Consider the following 19664-nt stretch of genomic DNA (forward strand, 5'->3'; position numbering starts at 1 on the left):
TCCACACCCTCTCCAGCATTTGTTGTTTGTAGATTTTGTGATGACCCCCATTCTAACTGGTGTGAGTTGATACTTCATTGTAGTTTTGATTTGCATTTCTCTAATAATTAGTGATGTTGAGCATCTTTTCATGTGCTTTTTAGCCATCTGTATGTCTTTGGAGAAATGTCTATTTAGATCTTCCACCCATTTTTTAATTGGGTTGTTTGTTTTTTTGATATTGAGCTGCATGAGCTGTTTGTATATTTCGGAGATTAATCACTTGTTGGTTGCTTTGTTTGCAAATATTTTCTCCCATTCTGAGAGTTGTCTTTTCATTTTGTTTATGGTTTCCTTTGCCGTGCAAGAGCTTTTAAGTTTAATTAGGTCCCATTTGTTTGTTTTTATTTTCATTACTCTAGGAGGTGGATCAAAAAAGATCTTGCTGCGATTTATGTGAAAAAGTGTTCTGCCTATGTTTTCCCCTAAGAGTTTTATAGTATCCGGCATTACATTTAGGTCTTTAATCCATTTTGAGTTTATTTTTGTGTATGGTGTATATTTTTTGTTGTTACACTTACTATGCCTTGAACAGCTTTCCAGGTTATTAAATAACATTGTTTTTAATGGCTTTTCAATATTCCATTATATAATAGTACTATATTAATCAATGCCTCAAGGTTGGACAGTTACATTTTTGCCTTTTAAAATTATTATTATAAAACAATTATAAACCATTCTGGATTTTCTCAGGATAAATCCTTAGAAGTGAATCTTCTCTGGCAAAGGGTATACAGAATTTCAAGGCTTTTGCCATATATTGCCGTATATTGCCAGATTTTCCTCCAGTACCACTGAGTGTCAGTTTTTCTTGTCATCACTTTATAATTTCATGTATTTATCTTTGACAATTTATTTATTTATTTATTTTTATACATTTATTTTTTATTTATTTATTTTTGGCTGCATTGGGTCTTTTTTGCTGCACTCGGGCTTTCTCTAGTTGCGGTGAGTGGGGGCTACTCTTCATTGTGGTGTGTGCACTTCTCATTGTGATGGCTTCTCCTGTTGAGGAGCAAGGGCTCTAGGCACGCAGGTTTCAGTAGTTGTGGCATGTGGGCTCTTCCCAAACCAGGGATCGAACCCGTGTCCCCTGCATTGGCAGACAGATTCTTAACCACTGCGCCACCAGGGAAGTCCCTTTGACATTTTAAAAAGCAAAAACTTTATGAGTGAATATGAATGCTTTAAAAAAAAATGTTTGGGGGCAGTTGTTATGTCAGATAGTTTTGTTTTGTTTTGTTTTGTTTTTTTGGCTGTGCCTCACAGCTTGCAGGATCTCAGTTCCCGGACCAGGGATTGAACCCTTGCCCTCGGCAGTGAAAGCATGGAGTCCTAACCACTGGACTGCCGGGGAATTCCCTCTCAGAGAGTTTTAACTCTCACCAGAGAGGCAAAAAAGTTCATGATTTTGATCTTACCATATTTTACTGATCCCAAAATGCACATTTTCCCCACATTTTCATATCTTTGAAATTGGGATGCATCTTACAATTGATGACTTTTCATAGATTAATTGGCAGCATTTTCCTCTTAATGGTACATCCAAATATTGATGTAAATGGGTCAGATCAGTTGCAGAAGAAGCAAAAACGATGAATATGTTGAGTACAGGGCTATAAAAACAGACTTAATACAGTGACATTAAAACCCTGAGACAGCAGAATCTCCATATCCTAACAGTGTTTCACTTTATCCTCTAGGAGACACAGTAGGATTTCTGTTAGACTTGAATGAAAAGCAAATGATTTTCTTTTTAAATGGCAACCAGCTGCCTCCTGAGAAGCAAGTCTTTTCATCTACTGTGTAAGTACCTTCTCTCAGTCAAAAATTTGAGCAGATGCATGGAATGTACTTTTCTCCAGAAAAAAATAAACAAAAAAACTTTGTCCATTTAGGTAGTCAGTTGTGATGAGAAATCACTGTATTTCAAGTAATTGGAGACCCATTTGATCTTACCTAAAACCCTCCCAGAGTTTGATATAGGAAGGTAAGAGCAGGATGTTCTCTGGTTCACAGTCCTGTCTAGGTTAATAAACAGAATGTCACCCTTCTTTCTGCTCGGGTATGACTTATTCCCACTTTCTGAACACCACTTTGTGTATGAGCTTTATTTTGTGTTTATGAATTCTCTTGACCTCTGTTCATTTTTATTTGTAGATCTGGATTTTTTGCTGCAGCTAGTTTCATGTCATATCAACAATGTGAGTTCAATTTTGGAGCAAAACCATTCAAATATCCACCATCTATGAAATTTAGCACTTTTAATGACTACGCCTTCCTAACAGCTGAAGAGAAAATCATTTTGCCTAGGTAAGGAATCTGCAGTCAAGGAGACCACAATGGCCATGGCATAGCCAGTGTTGGGCCTTTGTGGTCTTAAAGGTATCTGTAACGTAATGTTGTAATCCTAGCTCCTGTTCTGGCTCAAAACGCAGGTTTGTAACGAGCCCTTCTGCACTGTACTTCACCTTGGACTCAGTGTCCCAAGGCTTGAGAGTGGCTCAGTCAGCAGTTTTCAGATGAACTAGAAAATGTCACACAGTGACGACAGCCCTGCCTGCAGCAGCAGAGCCTCCATAATATCCCAGGAACAGAGGGCCACTTGTATCTCAGCTCAGAGGTTCATTCTTAGAACTTCCCTTCACCTTGTCTTGGTGCCTGACAGGGATTCTGAACTTCAGATTCCTCTTAGTGAAAGTGTGAAGTAACACCTTTCTCATCTGTCGTACCCCATCATTTTTTTTATGTAGCCTGTCTTCTTGGATGTGGCCCATAAACAAGTCTGCCTTCTCACATACGCCCTGAAAGGTACAATCGATCCATCTAAGAGTTCCCCTGGAGGCTGGCCTTGGTTAAAACTGCTTCAGCATTTAGTTAACCGCCCCTGCAGAATTAAACTTTCCAAAAGTCAGATGACAATAGGCTCCAACTGTCGGAAAGTCTTCTTTTATGGGCAGCTTCTCTTGGTACCACATCACTTTGGCGCCCAAAGTACAGCCTGCCTTGAATAAGAACAGCAGAGTTACAAGCTAGGGCAGTCCTATAATACACTAGACTTTGTTTTTTGTGACAGTGACACCAAGACAGGAGTTGTTGGAGACTGAGTGGCCTCCTTAATGCCAAGGGGTCCTTTTTTACTCATAGGAATAGTATTCTTTTCTGACTTCAGGGTAGAAGATCATGGTCCTGTTTCTATCTGGCATTTTGTAAATTGTTCTATATTGTAAATCCTCTCTGTCTCTATCTCTTCTTCTATTCATTCTTTTTTTTTCTTCTTAAACTTTTTATTATGGAAAACTTCAGATACACACAAAAGAAAAAAAGAATAGTGCAATAAAGCAGCATGTACCCACCTCTCAGCTACAGAAGTCATCCACTCACGACCACCTGCTTCTCTTAGGGTTTTCCCTCATCCCTGTTAATAGCTCCATTGTCATTCCAGTTTCCCTGGCCATAATCCTAGAGTATCCTTGTCAATGCAGGGTATGACTTTCTGCCATTTCCATGACAGATGCCTCAGCAAATCCTGTGGGCTGTGCCTTCAGAATCTATCCCAAATCCAACTATTTCTTGTCCCTCTCCCTGCTACCACCATGGTTGAAGCCTCCATCATTTTCCACCTGGATTGTTCTTGCCCTGCCCTTAAACTGTAGTCTCCCTGTTCCTGCCTTAACCCCCTTCGGTCTATTCAGCACAGCCTCCAGAATGATTTTGTTACAACATAAATCAGATCATGTACTTCTGTGCTGAAAAGACTCTAGTGGCTTCCTCTTTCACGTAAGGTAAAAGCTTAAATCCTAGCAGACTCTATACAATTTGTCCCCTCCTCTCCTCCATTACTTCTCTGACCTCCAACCCTCTCCCATATGCTCCTGCTCTTTCAGCCATCCTGGCCTCCTTGCTGCTCCTGAAACATACCAGGTCTACTGTTGTAGCCCCAGGACCTTTGCACTAGAATGTTCTGTCAACAATGCTTCCTGCTACTAGAATGTTCTGATGTGTGTTTTCCAGTACCACTGAGTAGTTAACTCGATTCTGACACTGTCTACCTGGAGATAGCATCAGATCCCACTGGTGAAGGGCTCAGTCCTGCAAAGACTGCCCTTTTCTCCCACTTTAGATGCCACTCACAAGTCCAGGTTATGACCAACTGGCTGTAAATTGGAGGCTCCCATGACCTCCTCCTTGGGTTTGATTAATTTGCTAGAGCTACCACCACAGAACTCAGGAAAGCAGTTTACTTCTTACTATGTTACCGGTTTATTATAATAGTATATAACTCAGGAACAGGCTATCTGTGCATGCCAATCTCCCTGCCTCTCACTTGTTCACCAGCCCTGAAACTCTTTGAACCTTGTCCTTTGGGGTTGGTAGGGAGGCTTCATTACACAGGGCTGATTCATTAAATCGTTGGCCTTTGATGATCAAACTCAGTCTCCAGCCCACTTCCCATCCCAGGAGGTGGGGCAGAGGAGAGAGGAGGGAACTGAAAAGTTCCAACCTTCTAATCACCTGGTTGGTTCCCAGCCCCATCCTTAGGTACCTAGGGGGCTTTTTAAAAGCCTCCTCATTAACAGAACAAAAGGCCTTTCTAGCTCTCTTAACTTATGAATCATCGAGGGTTTTAGGAATCTGTGCCAGGAATGCAGATGTAAACAAAATATATTTTTTATCATAAATCACAGTTTCTCTCCAAGATGCCCGCCAGGCTCACTCTCACTCCCTTCATGTCTTCACTTAAATGTCATCTTAGTGAGACCTTCCCTAGCTGCCATATTTAAAATTATAACTCCCTGCCTCTCACATACACACTCCTTATTCTTCTCCCTGCTTTATTTTTCTTCACACTACTCATTAGCATTTAAAATTCTGCATATCTTACTTTTTAATGTGATTTATTGTCTGTTTTCCCCCCACTGGAGTGTAAACTCTCTGAAGGCAGGGATATTTTTTTAGTCCTCTCTTCACTGCTCAATCTCCAAAGCTTGGAACAGTGCCTGGCACATAATAAGGCCTTATGTGAATTGAACGAATGTTTCCTGTTTCTCTTGGCCATCCATCAGGCTGTACCTTCAGCAGAGCAGTTCTGCATGTCTGCTTTTCCATTCCAAGCTGAGTGGAAGTATAATGCGAGGGTTCTAACCCGAGGTGTCTGGACTTCCAGGGTGACTATGATGAGCTATCATAAACACCTTGAAAATTGTGTGTGTGCATTTTTCTTGGGAAATGCTCTATGCGTTTCCTCAAACTCTTAGAGATGTGTGACTTAAAACGTTAAAATTTGCTGGTAGGGACTTCCCTGGTGGCCCAGTGGGTAAGACTCCGCACTCCCAATGCAGGGTGCCCGGGTTCGATCCCTGGTCAGGGAACTAGATCCTGCATGCATGCTGTAACCAAGAAGTCCGAGTGCCGAAACTAAGACCCCTGCATCGACAGGCGGACTCTCAACCACTGCGCCACCAGGGAAGCCCTAGGGCAGCTTTTAAGGATGACTTGAGTACTGTTAGTCTCAAACACTTCTGCCCAGCCTCATTTCTCCAGACATTGGGCTCAGGATGCTGCAGGGCCAGGACTCTCAATCAAGACTCTAGGATTTTAGCAAGAATATATCTTATCAACAGCATGATCTTTTTTGCCCCATTCAGTTTTTTTTCCAACTGCTTTGCAATATCCAACGCCCTAGACCCATGAAAACATTTATTAATGAAAGATTCAAACAGCATAGTTAGAGCCACAGTTGAGTTGTTAAACACTTATACCAAAAAATTTAAGGTGAGTGTTTTTACCCCCAACTAAATACAGTGAAAACAGGGCTTCCCTGCTTCAGCACCACTGCACCGTAGGGTAGTATTCTCAAGGGGCCTCCTGGTGCACTGCCTTGTTCTGAAGATATAGAGTCATATGGTAGGGGATAGAACCTCCAGAAAAATTTTATTCCCAGCATTGGAGCTAGATGGGGGATATAGCCCACCTTCTTCTCCAAGCTGCCCTCTCTCTGTTTCCTACCACAATCAGCATTATAGATGTAAACTGAATTTTCAGGCTTGCTAAGAGAGCAGGAATTTGACCCTTGCTGTGAGGGGACAGCTTGTCTTAATTAACTAATAGTGTGGAAAGGAAAAAACCTGCAAAACCCACATAGCCCTCATTTTAAGGGTTTGCAGGTTAAAGGAACATAACACTTCTTCATTTTTTTAAAAAAATACTTTTCTGATATTTTTTTGTTGTCGTTATAAATTTATTTATTTATTTTTGTCTGCATTGGGTCTTTGCTGCTGCTCACGGACTCTCTCTAGTTGCGGTGAGCGGGGGCTACTCATCGTAGTGGTGCGCAGCCTTCTCATTGTGGTGGCTCCTCTTGTTGCGGAGCTTGGGCTCTAAGCACATGGGCTTCAGTAGTTGTGGCACGTGGGCTCAGTAGTCGTGGCTCGCAGGCTCTAGACCTCAGACTCAGTAGTTGTGGCACACTGGTTTAGTTGCTCTGCGGCATGTGGGATCTTCCCTGACCAGGGATTGAACCCGTGTCCCCTGCATTGGCAGGCATATTCTTAACCACTGCGCCACGAGGGAAGTCCCAAGGCTTCTTCATTTTTTTTTTTTTTTTTTTCAACGCTTCTTCATTTAACAAAGCATAAGATAGAGGTACTGTCTGCAAAGACTGTCTTGTTTGTTTTTTAAATGATTTTTTAAAAGATTTCTTAAGTTTATTATAAAATTTGGAAAATAGGGGTAAAAAGCAAAATGAAACCAAAATCTCATGTAATTCCTCCATCCAGAAGTGTTCTGCCTATGTTTTCCCCTAAGAGTTTTATAGTATCCGGCATTACATTTAGGTCTTTAATCCATTTTGAGTTTATTTTTGTGTATGGTGTATATTTTTTGTTGTTACACTTACTATGCCTTGAACAGCTTTCCAGGTTATTAAATAACATTGTTTTTAATGGCTTTTCAATATTCCATTATATAATAGTACTATATTAATCAATGCCTCAAGGTTGGACAGTTACATTTTTGCCTTTTAAAATTATTATTATAAAACAATTATAAACCATTCTGGATTTTCTCAGGATAAATCCTTAGAAGTGAATCTTCTCTGGCAAAGGGTATACAGAATTTCAAGGCTTTTGCCATATATTGCCGTATATTGCCAGATTTTCCTCCAGTACCACTGAGTGTCAGTTTTTCTTGTCATCACTTTATAATTTCATGTATTTATCTTTGACAATTTATTTATTTATTTATTTTTATACATTTATTTTTTATTTATTTATTTTTGGCTGCATTGGGTCTTTTTTGCTGCACTCGGGCTTTCTCTAGTTGCGGTGAGTGGGGGCTACTCTTCATTGTGGTGTGTGCACTTCTCATTGTGATGGCTTCTCCTGTTGAGGAGCAAGGGCTCTAGGCACGCAGGTTTCAGTAGTTGTGGCATGTGGGCTCTTCCCAAACCAGGGATCGAACCCGTGTCCCCTGCATTGGCAGACAGATTCTTAACCACTGCGCCACCAGGGAAGTCCCTTTGACATTTTAAAAAGCAAAAACTTTATGAGTGAATATGAATGCTTTAAAAAAAAATGTTTGGGGGCAGTTGTTATGTCAGATAGTTTTGTTTTGTTTTGTTTTGTTTTTTTGGCTGTGCCTCACAGCTTGCAGGATCTCAGTTCCCGGACCAGGGATTGAACCCTTGCCCTCGGCAGTGAAAGCATGGAGTCCTAACCACTGGACTGCCGGGGAATTCCCTCTCAGAGAGTTTTAACTCTCACCAGAGAGGCAAAAAAGTTCATGATTTTGATCTTACCATATTTTACTGATCCCAAAATGCACATTTTCCCTACATTTTCATATCTTTGAAATTGGGATGCATCTTACAATTGATGACTTTTCATAGATTAATTGGCAGCATTTTCCTCTTAATGGTACATCCAAATATTGATGTAAATGGGTCAGATCAGTTGCAGAAGAAGCAAAAACGATGAATATGTTGAGTACAGGGCTATAAAAACAGACTTAATACAGTGACATTAAAACCCTGAGACAGCAGAATCTCCATATCCTAACAGTGTTTCACTTTATCCTCTAGGAGACACAGTAGGATTTCTGTTAGACTTGAATGAAAAGCAAATGATTTTCTTTTTAAATGGCAACCAGCTGCCTCCTGAGAAGCAAGTCTTTTCATCTACTGTGTAAGTACCTTCTCTCAGTCAAAAATTTGAACAGATGCATGGAATGTACTTTTCTCCAGAAAAAAATAAACAAAAAAACTTTGTCCATTTAGGTAGTCAGTTGTGATGAGAAATCACTGTATTTCAAGTAATTGGAGACCCATTTGATCTTACCTAAAACCCTCCCAGAGTTTGATATAGGAAGGTAAGAGCAGGATGTTCTCTGGTTCACAGTCCTGTCTAGGTTAATAAACAGAATGTCACCCTTCTTTCTGCTCGGGTATGACTTATTCCCACTTTCTGAACACCACTTTGTGTATGAGCTTTATTTTGTGTTTATGAATTCTCTTGACCTCTGTTCATTTTTATTTGTAGATCTGGATTTTTTGCTGCAGCTAGTTTCATGTCATATCAACAATGTGAGTTCAATTTTGGAGCAAAACCATTCAAATATCCACCATCTATGAAATTTAGCACTTTTAATGACTACGCCTTCCTAACAGCTGAAGAGAAAATCATTTTGCCTAGGTAAGGAATCTGCAGTCAAGGAGACCACAATGGCCATGGCATAGCCAGTGTTGGGCCTTTGTGGTCTTAAAGGTATCTGTAACGTAATGTTGTAATCCTAGCTCCTGTTCTGGCTCAAAACGCAGGTTTGTAACGAGCCCTTCTGCACTGTACTTCACCTTGGACTCAGTGTCCCAAGGCTTGAGAGTGGCTCAGTCAGCAGTTTTCAGATGAACTAGAAAATGTCACACAGTGACGACAGCCCTGCCTGCAGCAGCAGAGCCTCCATAATATCCCAGGAACAGAGGGCCACTTGTATCTCAGCTCAGAGGTTCATTCTTAGAACTTCCCTTCACCTTGTCTTGGTGCCTGACAGGGATTCTGAACTTCAGATTCCTCTTAGTGAAAGTGTGAAGTAACACCTTTCTCATCTGTCGTACCCCATCATTTTTTTTATGTAGCCTGTCTTCTTGGATGTGGCCCATAAACAAGTCTGCCTTCTCACATACGCCCTGAAAGGTACAATCGATCCATCTAAGAGTTCCCCTGGAGGCTGGCCTTGGTTAAAACTGCTTCAGCATTTAGTTAACCGCCCCTGCAGAATTAAACTTTCCAAAAGTCAGATGACAATAGGCTCCAACTGTCGGAAAGTCTTCTTTTATGGGCAGCTTCTCTTGGTACCACATCACTTTGGCGCCCAAAGTACAGCCTGCCTTGAATAAGAACAGCAGAGTTACAAGCTAGGGCAGTCCTATAATACACTAGACTTTGTTTTTTGTGACAGTGACACCAAGACAGGAGTTGTTGGAGACTGAGTGGCCTCCTTAATGCCAAGGGGTCCTTTTTTACTCATAGGAATAGTATTCTTTTCTGACTTCAGGGTAGAAGATCATGGTCCTGTTTCTATCTGGCATTTTGTAAATTGTTCTATATTGTAAATCCTCTCTGTCTCTATCTCTTCTTCTATTCATTCTTTTTTTTTCTTCTTAAACTTTTTATTATGGAAAACTTCAGATACACACAAAAGAAAAAAAGAATAGTGCAATAAAGCAGCATGTACCCACCTCTCAGCTACAGAAGTCATCCACTCACGACCACCTGCTTCTCTTAGGGTTTTCCCTCATCCCTGTTAATAGCTCCATTGTCATTCCAGTTTCCCTGGCCATAATCCTAGAGTATCCTTGTCAATGCAGGGTATGACTTTCTGCCATTTCCATGACAGATGCCTCAGCAAATCCTGTGGGCTGTGCCTTCAGAATCTATCCCAAATCCAACTATTTCTTGTCCCTCTCCCTGCTACCACCATGGTTGAAGCCTCCATCATTTTCCACCTGGATTGTTCTTGCCCTGCCCTTAAACTGTAGTCTCCCTGTTCCTGCCTTAACCCCCTTCGGTCTATTCAGCACAGCCTCCAGAATGATTTTGTTACAACATAAATCAGATCATGTACTTCTGTGCTGAAAAGACTCTAGTGGCTTCCTCTTTCACGTAAGGTAAAAGCTTAAATCCTAGCAGACTCTATACAATTTGTCCCCTCCTCTCCTCCATTACTTCTCTGACCTCCAACCCTCTCCCATATGCTCCTGCTCTTTCAGCCATCCTGGCCTCCTTGCTGCTCCTGAAACATACCAGGTCTACTGTTGTAGCCCCAGGACCTTTGCACTAGAATGTTCTGTCAACAATGCTTCCTGCTACTAGAATGTTCTGATGTGTGTTTTCCAGTACCACTGAGTAGTTAACTCGATTCTGACACTGTCTACCTGGAGATAGCATCAGATCCCACTGGTGAAGGGCTCAGTCCTGCAAAGACTGCCCTTTTCTCCCACTTTAGATGCCACTCACAAGTCCAGGTTATGACCAACTGGCTGTAAATTGGAGGCTCCCATGACCTCCTCCTTGGGTTTGATTAATTTGCTAGAGCTACCACCACAGAACTCAGGAAAGCAGTTTACTTCTTACTATGTTACCGGTTTATTATAATAGTATATAACTCAGGAACAGGCTATCTGTGCATGCCAATCTCCCTGCCTCTCACTTGTTCACCAGCCCTGAAACTCTTTGAACCTTGTCCTTTGGGGTTGGTAGGGAGGCTTCATTACACAGGGCTGATTCATTAAATCGTTGGCCTTTGATGATCAAACTCAGTCTCCAGCCCACTTCCCATCCCAGGAGGTGGGGCAGAGGAGAGGGGAGGGACCTGGAAAGTTCCAACCTTCTAATCACCTGGTTGGTTCCCAGCCCCATCCTTAGGTACCTAGGGGGCTTTTTAAAAGCCTCCTCATTAACAGAACAAAAGGCCTTTCTAGCTCTCTTAACTTATGAATCATCGAGGGTTTTAGGAATCTGTGCCAGGAATGCAGATGTAAACAAAATATATTTTTTATCATAAATCACAGTTTCTCTCCAAGATGCCCGCCAGGCTCACTCTCACTCCCTTCATGTCTTCACTTAAATGTCATCTTAGTGAGACCTTCCCTAGCTGCCATATTTAAAATTATAACTCCCTGCCTCTCACATACACACTCCTTATTCTTCTCCCTGCTTTATTTTTCTTCACACTACTCATTAGCATTTAAAATTCTGCATATCTTACTTTTTAATGTGATTTATTGTCTGTTTTCCCCCCACTGGAGTGTAAACTCTCTGAAGGCAGGGATATTTTTTTAGTCCTCTCTTCACTGCTCAATCTCCAAAGCTTGGAACAGTGCCTGGCACATAATAAGGCCTTATGTGAATTGAACGAATGTTTCCTGTTTCTCTTGGCCATCCATCAGGCTGTACCTTCAGCAGAGCAGTTCTGCATGTCTGCTTTTCCATTCCAAGCTGAGTGGAAGTATAATGCGAGGGTTCTAACCCGAGGTGTCTGGACTTCCAGGGTGACTATGATGAGCTATCATAAACACCTTGAAAATTGTGTGTGTGCATTTTTCTTGGGAAATGCTCTATGCGTTTCCTCAAACTCTTAGAGATGTGTGACTTAAAACGTTAAAATTTGCTGGTAGGGACTTCCCTGGTGGCCCAGTGGGTAAGACTCCGCACTCCCAATGCAGGGTGCCCGGGTTCGATCCCTGGTCAGGGAACTAGATCCTGCATGCATGCTGTAACCAAGAAGTCCGAGTGCCGAAACTAAGACCCGGCACAGCCGAGATAATATAGATAGATAGATGATAGATAGATAGATAGATAGATAGATAAACAATTTTTTTTTAATTTGCTGGTAAAATAAAAAGAGCACTGGACTTAGAACCAAAAGACTTAAATTTGATTCCTGAATCTGTTTACTGTGTCTGACCTATACAAATCATTTCCTTGTCTGTGACCTTATGCAAATCATTTCCTGCCCTTTTCTTTGTAAAATAGGAATGACCATGCCTCCTTCATTCTCTATTTTAGAAAATCATTGAAAGATTGAAATGAGATGTTTTGTGTGAAAACTTTACTGAACAAAGCTTAGGGAATACATGGTAGACTCACATGTACAGAGCATTTTCAAGGCACTTCGTATGCATCACTGCTAACAGGCCCCATTTATTTGTTGACAAAATGAGTTTCAAACTGTGTTTTCTACTCAGGCACAGGCGTCTTGCTCTGTTGAAGCAAGTTAGTATCCGGGAAAACTGCTGCTCCCTGTGTTGCGATGAGGTAGCAGACACACAATTGAAGCCATGTGGACACAGGTAAGAGGGTTTGTTTGGTCATTTCCTCTTTTGTACATTACGTTAGACAAAGTTTCATCCTGTTCCTGAATTGCTTTTTACAGTGTTACCAGTTCCATAGCTGTTCATCAAGGTTTATAATATCCAAAGTGGGCTGAATGAGGAATTAGAGTTTGCCAAGTAGTACATGGCTGTCTTCCAGAAAGTACCTGAAATAGAAGAATCTGCTTGATATGGAAGGGCTGTTTTTTTTTTACTTAATTTACTCAACACTATAGTTTAAACACAGTTTTTATTCACAAAATGTAAAAGGTTTAATGCTAATTATGAGCCTCTTGGGAAATCCCTTTTAGTTTTAGAGCCTTCTCATTTACTTATTATTCACCCTCCTAAGCATTGAGATGGCAGCACCTCCCTGCCATTTAACCAAATTTGGGTTGTATGAGATAAGGGCAGCCTGGATCCTATAGAATAGAGTGTCTAAAACATCAGCAAGAGCAGCAAGTAAGACAGTCCCTAAAAAGGCCATCCCAGCTAAGGTTAGAAAGGGGAAGAGGAGTTGGGCAGTGTGCTGGCCTTGGCCTAGCCCAGGCGTGTGTGCTGATTGTATATGAGCAATACGTATGCTGATGTTCCAGGCCAGCTTCCTGTAATTCATCACATCCCATACCCTGCCTTGCTCTTATTCTTGACATAGCTTTAGCTAGCAGGTCGCCTACGGGTCCAGAGCCTGGAGTGATGGACCCCAGTTTGTCTCCCCCAGGTCTGACTCAGCCTGAGCCCCTGACTCTGCCTCTGTACATTTGCCATCTTATGAAATGGGTTGTTATCTAATCGTCTGGTAAGGGACATACATGCAGTGAGTTTATCTCATTTCACCACTAGCTATACCAGTCTCTCTTCTGAAAGAAAAGCACAGTGACTCCAGCTGTGATTATTCCTCCGTATCAACTCTCTAGCCCAGAACGCCTCAGGATCTGGGCTTATTCATCTCTGAGCTTTCTGGCCCTTCTTGGTGGTTTTGTGCACAATAAGGGCTCATGAAAGAGGGCTGAAATCTAAAAACTTAGAACCACGTATCTTAAGTATGACCACAGCCTCCTTACTAGATATATCCAAAACAGAGTTGGAAGAGGAAATACAAGAATTATAAGGAAATTTAGCTCCACTTTCAGCAACAGCAACAATTTTAGAAGGGTAGAGGTTAAGAAGAGAAATCTGGCTAAACGGAATGACATGAGCCAACCCCTAGAAGAGACTGAAAATCTAAGCATTCCTGTTACCATAGAAGAAATTGAGATGATTATCAAAACTACCTTTGCCTCTGCCGCTAAAAGCACTAAGCCCAGATGGTTTCACAGGTGAATTCTTTCAAACTTTCAGGGAATAGATAGATTCTATTTAAACTTCTCCAGACCACAGAGATAATAGGAAAACTACAATATTCTTTTTACAAAGCCTGCATCATAATCATATGAAAAGCTGACAAAACACACAAAAAAAGAAAACTTATGTGGGACTTCCCTCGTGGTCCAGTGGTTAAGACTTCGCCTTCCAGTGTAGGGGGTGCGGGTTAGATCCCTGGTCCGGAAGCTAAGATCCCACATGCCTCACGGCCAAAAAACCAAAACATAAGACAGAAGCAATATTGTAACAGATCCAATAAAGACTTAAAAAATGGTCCACATCAAAAAAAAAAAATCTTAAAAAAAAAAAGAAAGGAAAGAATACTTATGAATATAAACCTAAAAATCCTAAATAAATTACTACCAAATAGGACCTAGCAACACAACCAAGGGGGCTTATTTCAGGAATGCAAGGTTAGTACAATATAGGAAATCAATTCATATAATTTCCCAAATAGGCCAAGGGACAGTGGAGCAGAGAATTAAAACTTTCTCCAAAAATGCTGAAAAGGTATTTGTTAAAATTCAGTATCCATCCCAAATGGATGGAATACTGTAAAACAGAAATGGATGTAGGGAATAAAATAGTATAAAATAAGAATGGATGGATACTTCCTTAGCAATATAAAAGATGTATATATCTCAGCCGAACACTAGCATCTTTTTAATGGTGTCACACTGGAAGCATTGCAAGAGATGCTGGGGACAAGACAAGGATGCCTGCTATCAGCACTGTGACTTGCATTGTATAAGCTAAAACAGACAAGAAAGAGAAAAGGGATTAAAACTGGAAAAAGGAGCAAAATAATCATTTGGAGATAATAGATTACATAGGTAGATATCAGGAGAATTGACTAAAAGCCTATTAGAATCATTGTGACAATTGAATAAGCTAGCTGGTTACAAAAAATAACTTAAAACAATAGCTTTCTATATATAAATAACAACTAATTAGAACAAATATTTGAAGGTCCCTTTTACAATAGCCAAAAAAAAAAGCTTAAGAATACATTCCAAGGGGCTTCCCTGGTGGCGCAGTGGTTGAGAGTCCGCCTGCCGACGCAGGGGACACGGGTTCATGCCCCGGTCTGGGAAGATCCCACATGCCGCGGAGCGGCTGGGCCCGTGAGCCATGGCCGCTGAGCCTGTGTGTCCGGAGCCTGTGCTCCGCAATGGGAGAGGCCACAGCAGTGAGAGGCCCGCGTACCGCAAAAAAAAAAAAGAATACATTCCAAGAAATATATGGTGCCTATCTGAAGAAAACTTTTAAACTACCAAGGAATGTAAAGAAGACTTGAATAACTGGATCTGGTCTTGGATAGGAAGACCTCTCAGTGTCGTAAAGGTGACAGTTTTCCCTAAACTCTAAGTTTAATTTGGTCCATATAAAAAGGACAACATTGGTTTTGGGTTTTTTGTTTTTTGTTTTTTTCTGGAAATAGAAATGCTAATTTAAAAGTTTATGATACTAAGGCAAGAAAATTCTGAAAAAGAAGAGTTTTGGAGAGGCCCAACCCTACCTACCACATCTTAAAATATTTTAAAATAAATGTTAAATTTGCAACAACGTGGATGGACCTGGAAGGTATATATGCTTAGTGAAATAAGTCAGACAAAGGAAGACAAATACTATATGTTATCACTTATATGTGGAATCTAAAATAAAACAAACAAGTGAATATAACAAAACAGAAACAGACTTACAGATACAGAGAACAAACTAGCAGTTACCAGTGGGGAGAGGGCGGGGGGCTAGATAAGGGCAGGGGATTAAGAGGTACGAACTACTATGTATAAAATAAATAAGCTACGAGGATATATTGTCCAGCACAGGGACTATAGCCAGTATCTTTTTTTTTTAATGTATTTATTTATTTATTTTTGGCTGCGTCCAGTCTTAATTGAGGCACGCGGGATCTTTCGTTGTGGCGTGCAGGCTTCTCTCTAGTAGTGGCGTGTGGGCTCCAGAGTGCGAGGGCTCAGTGGTTGCAGTGCACAGGGGCTCTCCAGTTGTGGGGCGCGGGCTCAGTAGTTGTGGCGCCAGGGCTTAGTTGGGATGTGGGATGTGGGCGGCATGTGGGATCTTAGTTCCCCGACCAGGGATCAAACCTGTGTCCCTTGCACTGGAAGGCAGATTCTTAACTACTGGACCACCAGGGAAGTCCCTAGCTTTAATTGGAGTATAATTTATTAAAAATTTTAATCACTGTGTTGTACGCCTGAAACTAATACAATAATGTAAATCAACTATACTTAAAGAAAGGTTAATAGTTTGTCCCAGTATATGAAAAGAATGACACAACAATGGAACAGATACAGAACTGATTACAAAGAAAAATTTAACATATGATAAAGGCGTTATGTCAAATCTGTGGTGAGAGAAGGACTATTCGGCAAATGATATTGGGATAGATAAGCTGTCTGGGAAAAAATAGCATTGTATCTCTACCTACATATACACATCTGTATGTATAGGCTATGTACATATAGACTTTCTGGAAGAATGCACATGAACTTTTAACTTATTCCTCAGAAGAGGAAGATTGAGGATCAGAAATGGAAGAGAGACTTGCTGTTTATATATTTACTTTTTGTTTTAGCCATGTGCGATTATTACCCTTTCATTTAACATGCTTGTTAACATTTTAGGTGGAGTCAGCAGATCGTCAGTCTGACCTTTTGAAGCGCTGACCTAACTGGCATTTATGTCTTTCTCCTCAGTGACCTGTGCATGGATTGTGCCTTGCAACTGGAGACCTGCCCATTGTGTCGTAAAGAAATAGTGTCTAGAGTCAGACAGATTTCTCATATTTCATGACACACGTGAAGAGGCATCATGGACTTACTTCTACTCAATTCCAGCCAATGTTGAAAAGAAAAACAAAGAAAAAAATTCTCTAATCAGTTGTACGCACATTGAAACTTATAGCCATGGCCAGATTTTATGCTAAAAAACGATAGTTTGTCAAAGACAAAATTCTCCTAGAATCTAACCCAACTTGCCAGCCCTGAGAAATTCCTTTTAAGGCCAAGGAAGGCTGAATGCTAGCTAACAGCTAGGCCTGCGGTACTTCCATGAGAAACAATAGGAGACAATGCCCTCCTGAGTGCTGAAACCACACCGGATTTCTCCAGGTTGGGTTCATTTGATTGTTTAACACAGGATGTTTTGTCTCATATTCTAAAGTTTTTATTTTGGGCAAAAGTCATTGTGGAGAAGTAAATGACAGCGTTTCTGGGTTAAGCATAACTTCCCATTGGTCAGTGTGTTAAGCATGGATATTGCAAGACTTGAAGCTATGAAACTAGAATCACACAGGTCAATACTACAAGCAACATGGAGGGCCTGAAAGAAGGTGCACAGACTGTAGGAAAAAACCCAAATTTTTGATATTTCAGTGATTCCAAAGAACATTCTAGTTTTTTTTAACTGCAGAAAATTGGTGGTATTTTCACATTCATGGTGTTTCTATCCAATTTCAGTACCCACATTTTGTGAGGAAAAAATGTTTTAACAATGCAGGAGGAATTCTTAAATTAATCGCAATGTCAGACTGGAGAAAATTTGGTATTTAGGGTATTTTTAAGCTACCATCAAATGAGGTCTCTCTGTTTTTTGTTAAAAAAAATTTTTTTTAATCAGTATTGTTTTTGGAAGTAATATACTTTGCAACTCTTGAACCAGTAGTCTCAAAAACTCTTAGAGGACAGTCTGAGAGCACGTATTCCTATTGTTTAAAATAAATACATGTTTTTGAATAGTAAATTCAATCATGGATTGTTGACTATGTCTTCATCCAAAGTGTTATTCCCTCTCAGGGTCTCTGGTAAAGACCTTCAAGAGTTTGGTTTTTTCTCCCAGAAAATTGGAAGGTAGAATTGTAAATTCATAGAACTTATTTTATAATGGTGTACCTCAGCAGCTGCCTTTCAATTTATGCCAAGTCCTTACTGAGTTTATACTTGAATAGTAAATATGTCTTCTGAGTTTTACAGTGTCTTAAATTCAATGCACATTTTTTTCTTCCTTTCCCATCCTTTCTTGTTTGTAGTTCATTAAATTGTCCTATTACAGAGCTGATTTCCTTCCTGGCCGTACTTGTTGGGGTGCTGGATTTTTTCCATGTCTTTAGTCTTCCGTAAATTCAAAAAAAAATAAAAATAAAAATTATATATATATATATATATATATATATATATGTTCTCTTCTTTAGCTTGTGGTGAATACAGTAATTTGCATTGAAGAAATAAAACATTTGTTGCCTTTTTTGACTAAGATTTCACAACTTTCATTGGTGCCTGCTGCTAAGGTTCCAAGATATTATACTCTCGGTAGGACAGAATCAAGTATTAGAATTAAGAAACAAGGTTAATCACTTATTCATCCAGCAAACCTTTATTGGACACCTAATATGTTCTAGGCACTGCACCTATATGGTATACAGAACAGATCTGTTCGTGGAGCTGACGTCTGGTAGTGGGGAGAAAACTATATTTTTCCTTATTGTAATAAATTTTTGGTGCCCTGAAAGAAAATAGGGTGCCTTTGAGAAAGAAAAAGGGGAACCTAATTTAGATGAGGGGAAAGGGAGAAAACTCACTGAAGGAGTAATATTAGTAAAAACTTAGAGGAGGGACTTCCCTGGTGTCACAGTGGTTACGAATCTGCCTGCCAGTGCAGGGGACACGGGTTCGAGCCCTGGTCCAGGAAGATTCCACATACCACGGAGCAACTAAGCCCGTGTGCCACAACTACTGAAGCCTGCGCTCCTAGAGCCCGTGCTCCACAACAAGAGAGGTCACCGCAATGAGAAGCCCGCGCACCGCAACGAAGAGTAGCCCCCACTCTCTGCAACTAGAGAAAGCCTGCGCGCAGCAACGAAGACCCAACGCAGCCAAAAATAAATAAATTAAAAATAAAGAAATAAAAAGAAATCATAAATCCATTAAAAAAAAAAAAAAACTTAAAGGAGGAAGTAGGACCTAGGGATATAGCCAGGCAGAGAGACTGAGGACAGGCTTCTAGGACTGGGTAGCTAGGTGAACATATTATAGGCAAAGGAGGAAAGGAGCTCAGTAGGCCCCAGGATCAGATGGAAGTCCCCTGAACTAGTAAGGTAGGAACTGAGTGGGTAGAAAAGGATGCTCCAAGGTTGGAGAGGTCAGGGAACTGCTCGTGAAGGCCATGTTCAGGATTCTGTATTTTATCCTAAGTGCGATAGAAAGCAAAGGAGTTTAAGCATGGAAATATGCCTTGATAAATAAGTTTAAAAGATGGCTCTGGCTTCTATTTGGAGAATGGAATTGGAGTGGGGTTGGAAGGGGGGCAAGGCGCCACAGTATAGAGAACAAGCAAAAAATGGAAATAATATGACCAGTAGGGAGACTTTGAAGTAGTCCAGCAGAGAGGTACAAGTGGTCTGTAAATTCAGTGGAGAGAGAAGAAAGTAGATGGAAGAATAGGTAATTTGTAGTAATTTCAACAATGAGTCATTGGGGAAATGCCCCCGGGGTTCCAGCCAAAAAGATTTTAAGAATGCTGTGTTTTTTTAATGATATTGATAGAGCAGGATAAAGTCATGGTGCCATTTGCAGAATGCCAGGGAATGATGATTCAATCACAGAAACCAAAACAATTTCATTAGCAGAAAATGACTTTTGCATGAATTTCAACCATTTTGATTATGTAACCAAGAAAACTAAGATCAGTTTCCAAGATTGTCCATTTTCTTGCTATCTAGTCACATAAAACAATTCTTAATGCCAACCCAAAATGAAGAAATTATTATTAATGGAAAATATTTCACATATACAAGTGAATTTTCTATTTTTCTACAAAAAGTCCGCCATTCTGTTTTCAGCAGAAAAACATCATGTTCTGATTTCCAGGAATA

General features: G+C 40.6%; 1 protein-coding gene across 1 annotated transcript in view; it reads left to right on the forward strand.

Annotated features, from left to right (window-relative positions):
• Nucleotides 1-17975, forward strand: part of RSPRY1 (ring finger and SPRY domain containing 1) — a 62680-nt gene extending 44705 nt beyond the window's left edge. Inside the window, exons 12-15 of the mRNA XM_024124944.3 lie at nucleotides 1743-1845; nucleotides 2200-2352; nucleotides 12281-12385; nucleotides 16492-17975. Coding sequence (XP_023980712.1) covers nucleotides 1743-1845; nucleotides 2200-2352; nucleotides 12281-12385; nucleotides 16492-16588 — 458 coding nt within the window. The 3' untranslated portion in view covers nucleotides 16589-17975. The remainder of the gene's footprint in view (nucleotides 1-1742; nucleotides 1846-2199; nucleotides 2353-12280; nucleotides 12386-16491) is intronic.
• Nucleotides 17976-19664: the final 1689 nt, after the last annotated feature.

The sequence above is a fragment of the Physeter macrocephalus genome, chromosome 17 (assembly GCF_002837175.3).
Source record: "Physeter macrocephalus isolate SW-GA chromosome 17, ASM283717v5, whole genome shotgun sequence".
Taxonomy (NCBI): domain Eukaryota; kingdom Metazoa; phylum Chordata; class Mammalia; order Artiodactyla; family Physeteridae; genus Physeter; species Physeter macrocephalus.